The sequence below is a fragment of the Carlito syrichta genome, unplaced genomic scaffold, assembly GCF_000164805.1.
Source record: "Carlito syrichta isolate Samal-C Ts95f unplaced genomic scaffold, Tarsius_syrichta-2.0.1 Scaffold307981, whole genome shotgun sequence".
Lineage (NCBI taxonomy): Eukaryota > Metazoa > Chordata > Mammalia > Primates > Tarsiidae > Carlito > Carlito syrichta.
The window spans coordinates 1639168-1649164 of NW_007252077.1; the positions used below are offsets into that span (position 1 = coordinate 1639168).

At 42.7% G+C, this 9997-nt stretch overlaps 1 protein-coding gene across 1 annotated transcript in view; it reads left to right on the forward strand.

Annotated features, from left to right (window-relative positions):
* The window catches only part of FANCD2 (Fanconi anemia complementation group D2), a 67605-nt gene that overhangs the window by 45271 nt on the left and 12337 nt on the right, over positions 1 to 9997 (forward strand). Inside the window, 4 exon segments of the mRNA XM_008064741.2 lie at positions 477 to 620; positions 4455 to 4571; positions 5679 to 5807; positions 5931 to 6049. Coding sequence (XP_008062932.1) covers positions 477 to 620; positions 4455 to 4571; positions 5679 to 5807; positions 5931 to 6049 — 509 coding nt within the window.

Here is a 9997-nt window from a genome sequence, read left to right on the forward strand (position 1 = left end):
CTGTTTATCAGTTACCACTTATTGTATATTTTTTATGTATAGTGTCTCTGATTTTTCTAAAAACCCAAGGTCATTATTAGCACCACATTTAATAAATGAGGAAACTAAGACCCAAGGAGGACAAGTAATTTGCCCAAGGTCACACAGTTAATCAATGATTAAGTTAGGATTTGAAACCGGATCTTTTTGGTTCTTAAGCTCATAGTTCTCTATACCATATCATAATGTTTTGATTTACCTAATAGTTCATCCTTAAGTAGAAACCAGCAAAGAGTCTTTATGTGTGACCTATATCCCCATATCAAGTGTTCTGGCTCTGGAATATCTAGGAACCTTGAGAGAGGAAGTTGATGATGTGATGAAAATGTAACTTTTTGAATAGAATAAACGTGTATTTATATTTTGAAATACTCATTAAAATTAGATTAATATAGAAGATTTATTTATTCTCTTTGTTGCTATGACTTTCTTCCCAGGAATGCACAGGGAAGGAAGAAAAGATGTCAGTGTCACTACAGAATTACCATGCTTTTTTCCGTGAGCTGGACATTGAGATCTTCTCTGTTCTGCATTGTGGACTTGTAACCAAGTGCATTTTAGATACTGAAATGCACACTGAAGTAAGTGACAAACTGGGATATCAGAACTTAATCTTCTTTCAAAAAGTTCCTCAGCTCTTTTCTTATTTCTTAAAGAACTCTGACACTGAGAGAAGTTAGATTCTGATTTTAAAAGCCTTTATATGTGAAAGTAATGATGAATAATCATCCTTATCATCCTGATATTTATAATCCTAACACAAAATAAAATAATGTGTTATGATTATAAACTATTGTGCCAATGATGTGATCCTCACCTTTGGGTTACTACTACTAATAGACTACTAGATGATGATGATGATGATGATGGTGGTGGTGATGATTATTTTGAGTAGGAGTCTTACTCTGTCACTCAGGCTGGAGTATAGTGGCACGCTCATGGCCACCGTAGCCTTGACTTGCGGGGCCCAGGTGATCCTTCTGCTTCAGCCTTTCAAGTACTAGAACCAAAGGTGTGCACACTACGCCTGGCTTATTTATTTATTTATTCATTTAGTTATTGTAGAGATGAGGTCTTGCCATGTTGCCCAGGCTGGTCTACTTAGATTATTTTTGTAGAGGAGCGCTGTTCTGGTTTATAGAGCTCAATGCTATTTTCACATTTTTATGACAGTTCTTTAGCATCTAACTAATGCTTCCTTAGACCTTTTTTGTATTTTCCACTAGTCTAGACACTGGCAATTCAGCAATATATACAGAATAATGCTTGACTTAAATAGCTCATAATCTAATCAAGGAAGTGAAATAGCTGACAGTACCTTCTCTATTGATGCCGTCATAAACTGTATTAATATTCTGAACCATAAACTACTGAAACTTTAATGAGAGAATGGTATTTATAATGAAGTTGGGAAGAGAAGACATTTTCACAGAAAAAATAACATTTGATAATGGAATTTCAACAGAGTGTAGCATTTCTCCAAGTTAAAAAAATTTTTTTTAATAGCATTAATTTTTACCTGATAGTTACATAGAATGTAGGCATTTTCAGAATAGACAGTAAATTTTTAAAAATCTTTTTACATCAGCTTACTCTTAGGAGATTCTGCATAAAATGAGTGTTGGGTGAACAGTTTGAAGCGAGACTATATTTCACCCATTCTGCTTTTGGCAGTGTAATGTAGTTATTATACTGGGATTACTCTGGGATCCTGCTCAGAGTTAATATTAGCAAGACATTAGGAGAAAGAAAGTATTCAAGGTTTTTTTTTTTGAGTTAGAGTTTTACTCTGTCGCCCAGTCTGAAGTGCAGTGGCATACTCACTGCCACCACAGCCTTAGTCTTTCAAGTAGCTGGAACTATAGGTGTATGCCAACACACCCAGCTAATTTTTTGATTTGTTGTAGAAACCAGGTGTCACCAAGTTGCCTAGGCTGGTCTCAAACCATTGGGCTCAGGCAATCCTCTCGCCTCTGCCTCCCAAAGTGCTGGGATTACAGATGTGAGCCACTACATCCAGCTGAAAGGATTATTTAATGAGCAGAGGAAAGTGAAATTCCCTTGAATAGTTTTTTTTTTTAATCACAGGATATTTAGGAAATTCATCTTGGGTTCAAAACTGAAAAGATATACACAGGAATTTGTTTCTAGAGGAAAAATATGTCTTGTGAACTATACTGTCTCAAATTCCTATTTGTATTAGTCCAGTTTTCATTGCTATAAAGGAATAACTGAGGCTGGGTAATTTTTTTTTTTTTTTTTGAGTTGGAGTCTGACTCCTGTCGCCCAGGCTGGAGTGCAGTGGCATGCTCACTGCCACTGCAGCCTCAACCTGCTGGACTTAGGTGATCCTTCCTTCTCAGTCTTCCAAGTAGCTGGAACTACAGACGTACACCACCATGCCCAGCTAGTTTTTGTGACTTATTGTAGAAAAGAGGTCTCACTAAGTTGCCCAGGCTGGTCTCGAATCCTCGGACTCAGGCAATCCTCTTGCGTCAGCCTCCCAAAGTGCTGGGATTACAGGTTGACCCACCGCACCTGCCCAGGCTGGATAATTTATGAAGAACCAAGGTAGCCAGGTGTGGTGGCTTAGCACTTTGGGAGGCTGAGGTGGGAGGATTACTTGAGACCAGGAGTTCTAGACAAGCCTGGGCTATAGCGAGACGTCATCTCTAAAAAAAAATTTAAAAATTGACTGAGCATGGTGGTGCACACCTATAGTCCCAGCTATTTGGGAGGCTGAGGTAGGAGTATTGCCTGAGCCAAGGAGATTGAAGCTGCAGTGAGCTGTGATTGTGCCATTGTGGTCCAGCCTGGACAATAGAATAAAACCCTGACTCAAAATTTTTGCCTGAGCCCAGGGGTTCAAGACCAGCCTAGGCAACTTGACGAGACCCTGTCTCTACAATAAATAAAAAAAATTGACATGGCACCATGGCTTATGTCTATGATCCCAGCACTTTGGGAGGCCAAGGTGAGAGGATTGCCTGAGCCCATGGGTTCGAGACCAGCCTGAGCAACTTGGCGAGACCTCATCTCTACAATAAATCAAAAAATTAGCCCGGTATGGTAGCATGTGCCTGTAGTTCCAGCTACTTGGAAGGCTGAGATGGAAGGATCGCCTGAACCCAGCAGGTTGAGGCTGCGGTAGCTATGAGTGTGCCACTGCACTCCAACCTGTGCGACAGAGTGAGACTCCAACTCAAAAAAAAAATAAAGAAAAAGAGTAAGACCTTGACTCAAAAAACAAAACAAAAACAAAGGAAAGAGATTTATTTGGCTCATGATTCTGCATGGCACTGGCACCTACCTCTGGTGAGGCTTTAGGAAGCTTACAGTCGTGGTGGAAAACAAAGGAGGAGCAGGCATGTCACATGGCAAGAGCAGCAGCAAGAGAAAGAAGATGTGGCAGGTTCTTTGAAGGAACCAACTTCATGAACTAGTAGAGCTAAAACTAACTCAACACTGTAAGAATGGCAACAAGCCTTTCATGAGTGATTCACCTCCATGACCCAGACACCTTCCATTAGGCTCCACCTCCAACATTGGGGACCACATTTCAACATGAGATTTAGAGGGGAAGATCATCCAAACTATATCACTATTTTAATAATTTGAAATTTTATTTTATTTTTGAAATGCTTGACTTTTTGGTTAGTTGACAAAGCATAACAGCTATCCTTTATATGAGATGGGAGAAATTCCCCTTACTTCTTTGAGACAGGATCTCATTGTATAACCTAGGCTGGAGTGCAGTGGCATGATCATATCTTACTGTAGCCTCGAACTACGCTTGGGCTCAAACAATCCTCTTCCCTCAGCCTTCCAAAGTGCTGGGATTATAGGCATGAGCCACCACACCTGGCCCTGAACTCACTAAAAATTTTTTTCTGTCAGGCTCAGTGGCTCAGCCTGTAATCCCGCACCTTTGGGAGGCTGAGGTGAATGGATTGCCTGAGCCCGCGGGTTCGAGACCCGCCTGGGCAGCGAGACCTCATCTCTACAAATAAATCAAAAAATCAGCCAGGTGTGGTAGCGCATGACTGTAATTCTGGCTACTTGGAAGGCTGAGGCGGAAGGATCGTCCAGCAAATCGAGGTTGCGGTGGCCAGGAGCGGCCCCTGCCCTCCAGTCTGGGCGACACAGTGAGACTCCAACTCAAAAAAAAAAAAAGAAAATTTGTTTCTTATGGGGTCTAGCTATGTTACTTGGGCTGGTCTTGGATTCTTGAATTCTAAGCTTTAAGCAGTCCTTCCCAAAGCACTGAGATTACAAACATGAACCACCATGCCCAACCCCACCCCTTTTTGGTTAAAAATCAGATTCTTCGCCCATTGGGAAGAATTAACATGAAAAGTACCCAAAAAGTCACTAGGATATACTTGGAATTAATCCTTCTTTCCTTCATGTAACAGGCTACTGAATTTGTGCAACTTGGGCCACCTGAGCTGCTTTTCTTACTGGAAGATCTCTCCCAGAAGCTAGAGAATTTGCTGACACCTCCTATTGCCAGGAGAGTCCCCTTTCTCAAGGTTAGTATAGGCAGACGCATAAGACCTGGGCTTGGCGGGTTTGAAAACAAGGAAGTCTTAGTGATGAGTAAGTTGTCACTTTCTCTAGCATTGGTTTTTGGGTCAGTGGGTAGCATGGACGAAGCCCTTTTGCCAGGCCATTTTTATCTTGCCTTAACAAGAAACTCTGAAATAGAGAAAACAAAGGCACCCAAAATAAGAAATATATTTCTAAATTCCCTTAACATTTATGAATTCTGTTTTGCTCAGTTTGGTTTTATCAACCTCCCAAACCAAGCCTATGCCCAAGCCTCAGTATAGTAGTAGTTGGCTTTCCAGAGACCAGAACCTCAGAAGTATGTACAATGTATAAACATGCACCTGACATCTGGGGAGACAGTTGGATGGTGTAAACAACAAAATATGAAAATGTACTCACTATTTTTTCTATATTCTTGTCAGTTTAAATGGCTTCTACTTTTGTGAGAGCTTTATCTCATTTCTTATGATGAGTCTGCTTTTGAATCACTGTTCCTACTCGACAAAACTTATCTCTTGATTATTTGAAGAGAGTGATTTTTTTTTCTTGAGACTGAGTCTTGCTCTGTTGCCCAGGTCAGAGTGCAGTGGTACAGTCAACTCTCTACTGCATTGAACTCCTGGATTTTAGCCTCCCAAGTAGCTGAAAGAAGCGAGATTTTTTTTTTTGAGTTGGAGTCTCACTCTGTCGCCCAGACTGGAGTGCAACCTGCTGGGCTCCGGTGTTCCTTCCGCCTCAGCCTTCCAAGTAGCTGGAACTACAGGTGCGCGCTACCACACCTGGCTAATTTTTTGATTTATTGTAGAGATGAGGTCTCACCAAGTTGCCCAGGTGGGTCTTGAACCCATGGACTCAGGCAATTCACTCACTTCAGCCTTCCAAGGTGCAGGATTACAGGCTGAGCCACCGAGCCCAGCTAGGAAGCGAGATTTTTATCCCTTTGTCAGCGTACAGTCTCAGGCAAGCAACTTATTTTTCCCATCCACTCCTACCTGGTGACAGAGGTTTGACCAAACTCCATATTGAACCCTTAGTTTCAGAGATGCTATCCAGCAGTTTCTTCCCCCATAACTCTGAATTTATTATAGAATAAAGGAAGCCGGAATATTGGATTCTCACATCTCCAACAGAGATCTGCCCAAGAAATTGCTCACTGTGTTGTTCAACTATTGATCCCAATGTGTAACCACCTGGAGAACATTCATAACTATTTTCAGGTCAGAAGCCTATTTTATCATTATAGACTTAAAAATCACTAAGTGGATATGACTTTTCATTTTTGGCTGAGAAAAAAAGAAAATAAGGGCATTTCCTGAAGCAGCTATCACCTTCCTTTTTAGTACTTAGCTGCTGAGAATCGTGACGTAGTTGACAGACCAGGAGTGAAAAATCAGGAGTACCATGTGATGTCTTCCTGCTATCAGAAGCTACTGCAGATTTTTCATGGGCTTTTTGCTTGGTGAGTATGTGGGAAGTGTGAAGTAAATGAATATATACTTGACAATCAGTCACCACAGCACTGAGATGTAGAAAAGAGGAAAAAAGCTCAAAATCTTATGTGAATATGGTGCTTTATTCTTTTTAGAGTGTTTTTGTCTGTATTATTTCAGTTGACCTCGCACCCTTTAAGTCTTATGGAGCCACTATTGTTAACCCATTTGACAAATGAGATGACTTGATCATGAGCTAACCTGTAATAAAGTTGGCCATCTGATTCTTAGTCTAGGTTCCTATAGCAAGCTTTCTGTAACACTGGGGAGACTGTTACTTAAGAAGTTATTACTTAAGAAGTTGTAAGGCCAGTCTTGGTGGCTTACGTCTATAATCCCAGCACTTTGAGAGGCCGAAGGGAGAGGATTGCCTTAGTCCACGGGTTCGAGACCAGCCTGGGCAACTTGGCAAGACCTCGTCTCTACAATAAATAAAAAATCAGCCGGATATGGTGACGCGTGCCTGTAGTCCCAGTTACTTGGAAGGCTGAGGCAGAAGGATCACCTGAGCACAGCAGGTTGAGGCTGCGATGGCCATGAGCAACGTGCCACTGCACTCCAGCCTGGGCAACAGAGTGAGACTCCAACTCAAAAAAAAAGAAATTGTAAATAAATTCCGGATTATGTGGTAAATAACTGAATACAGTGTGAGCTGGAGTATTTTAGAACACTTTCATGGAAGCAGTGAGACTTGATTGGGCCCTTGAAGGGTAGATGGCTTTTAGGGAGGTAAAAGAAGGAGATGGAAGGTACAACATGGATGAAAGTAGAACTGAGGGAGGTGTGCCCCTTAAATACTTTTGTTCCTTGGGGCTAAGGCCTCAGCTTTCTATTCTCATTATGCAAGTTTTCTGGGCAGTCTTACCCAAGCTTAAATTTGTGCTAAAATTTGTCTCCTGAGCTAAAGGCATTTATATCCAGCTGCCTACTCAACACCCTCTTACATGTGTCATTGACACCTCAGACTCATCACATCCAAAACTGAATGTGCTATCCTTACCACCGGTCCCTTAGCTTTGTCTTGCTTGCTAAATGGCACCACCATTTGTATGAGCCAGAAACTAGGAGTTATTCTTTGTCCCTCCCTCCACTCTTTCCTCTTACCCATATCTGATCACCAAATCCTGTTGATTTTATTTTCTAGACAACATCTACATAGCCATTTGTCTTCTCTTCATTGCTTCTAGACTCCCATTCTCTCATCTGCACTAGGTTAGTTTTGCAGTTAGTCTCTGTCTCCATTTGAACTCCCTCAGTCCATTCTTCACACAGCAGTCGGAGTGATCTTCCCAACACAAACCCAATTTGCTCCTATCCCAATTTTGGTCTCTGATTGCTATAGATTGTTCTTGAGTTCTCACTCTTTTACCTAGCTTCAAAGTCTTATACAGTCTGACTCCTACTATTCCACTTACTGTCTTACACTCTGTGTCTAGCCACAGTGAGTCCATACCAGCACCCTTATACGAGATGGACCAAAAAAATATCCCAGAATTATCTTTTTTTTTTTTTTTTTTTGAGTTGGAGTCTCACTGTGTCACCCAGACTGGAGCCTCGACCTGCTGGGCTCCAGCGATCCTTCCGCCTCAGCCTTCCAAGAAGCTGGAACTACAGGTGCACGCTACCACACCAGCTAGTTTTTTGATTTATTGTAGAGATGAGGTCTTGCCAAGTTGCCCCGGTGGGTTTCAAACCCACGGGCTCTGGCAATCCACTCACCTCAGCCTCCCAAAGCACGGGATTACAGGCTGAGCCACCAAACCCGGCCCAGAATTATCTTTTGGAGGGTGAGCCGCTTATAGTACACTTGGAATTTGTTCCTCCAGATCAAACGGTCAACCAAAGTTTTTATCTGAAAGTTTTGAGAACGCTGCATCATGATTTGCAGAAGAAATATTCTGAGTTGTGACAAGCAAGTGACTGGTTCTTCTACCATGACAATCCACCTGCCCACACCATGCTGAGTGTTCAGCAGTTTTTGACCAAAAATGGCACGACCCCTGTGCCCCACCCTCCCTATTCACCCACTTTTACCCTGAGCAACTTGTTTGGTTTTCCTGGATGAAAAAAGTTCTTAAAGGTAAACATTTTGCCAAGATGGAAGAGGTGAAACAAAAAATGGCAGAAGCACTAAAAGGCACCAAAACTGACGAGTTCAAAAACTGTTTTGAGCAAAGGAAACAGCATCTCAATAGGTGTATTGTATCAAACAGTATTTTGAAGGTGACTAAGCTTAAACATGTAAGAATAAATACATAACTTTGTTTTGTTTTTTGGTGGTTTTTTTTTGAGTTGGAGTCTCACTCTGTAGCCCAGACTGGAGTACAGTGGCCGCTCCCGGCCACCGCAGCCTCGACCTGCTGGGCTCCGGCGATCCTTCCTTCTCAGCCTTCCAAGTAGCCGGAACTACAGGTGCGTGCTACCACGCCCGGCTAATTTTGATTTATTGTAGAGATGAGGTCTCACCAAGTTGCCCAGGTGGGTCTCGAATCCGCGGGCTCAGGCAATCCACTCACCTCAGCCTCCCAAAGGCACGAGATTACAGGCTGAACTTTTTATGAATAAATTCTGGTGTTTCTGGGGTCCTCCCTTATACAGCTTCCACCTGGAAGGCTTCACACATGCTCATCCTTCTATCAGGACCCCTGCTCTTCTTTTTTTTTTTTTTGAGTTGGAGTCTCACTCTATTGCCCAGACCGGAGTGCAGTGGCCACTCCCCGCCACCGCAGCCTCGACCTGCTGGGCTCCGGCGATCCTTCTGCCTCAGGCTTCCAAGTAGCCGGAATTACAGGTATGTGCTACCACGCCCAGCTGATTTTTTGATTTATTGTAGAGATGAGGTCTCGCTGCCCAGGCGGGTCTCGAACCCGCGGGCTCAGGCAATCCACTCACCTCAGCCTCCCAAAGGCATGGGATTACAGGCTGAGCCACCAAGCCAGGCTGACCCCTGCTCTTCTTGATCCTCAGCCGTTTCTGACTCATCTAATCCCTTGTGATCTGGACGTCACTTCCTCAAAGGCATCTTCTCTGATCCCTATGCTAGATAAGCTGCCTGCCTCCCTCCCTCCCTCGACCCCAGTTCTCTCCTAACACTCTGGTATCCTCTTATGATAAAACTTACACATTTGTTATAATTAATTGTTCTAGCTTGGTGTGGTGGCTCATGCCTACAATGCCAGAACTTTGGGAAGCTGAAGTGGGAGGACTGCTTAAACTCAGGAGCTCAAGACTATCTTAGGCAATATAGCAAGACCTCATCTCTACAAAAATCAAAATATTAGTTGGGTGTGGTGGTGTTTACCTCTAGTCCCAGCTACTAGGGAAGCTGAGACTGGAGGATCACTTGAGTCCAGGAGGTCGAGTCTGTATTGAGCCATGATTGTGCCACTGCAATCCAACCTGGGTACCAGAGTGAGCCCCAAACTCAAAATAATTACTTGTTCATCTGTCTTCCCTGTTAGACTGAGCTCCATGAGAGCAGATATCAGTCATTTTGTATCCTTGGTGCTTAAAAGCAGTGCCTAACAAAACACTTGAACTATTTACCAAGGAGACTTCTAGATGGCACATAAACACATGAAAGGATGTTTATTAGTAGTAATTGCAAATTAACAGCACAGTGTGATAGCACAGCACACCCACTAGCATGGCTAAATTAAAAAGCCTTACCATGCCCAGTGTTGGTGAGAGTGTGGAGCAATTAGAACTCTCATGTGCTGTTAGGACTGTACAATGGTGTACAACCACTTTGGAAAATTATTTAGCAGTTTCTTAAAAAGTTAGACTTGTACCTACCATGTGACTCAGCCATTTCACCCCTAAGTATTTACCCAAGAGAACTGAAAGCATATGTCTACATAATTTCTTTCTTTCTTTTTTTTTTTTTGAGTTGGAGTCTCACTCTGTTGCCCAGACTG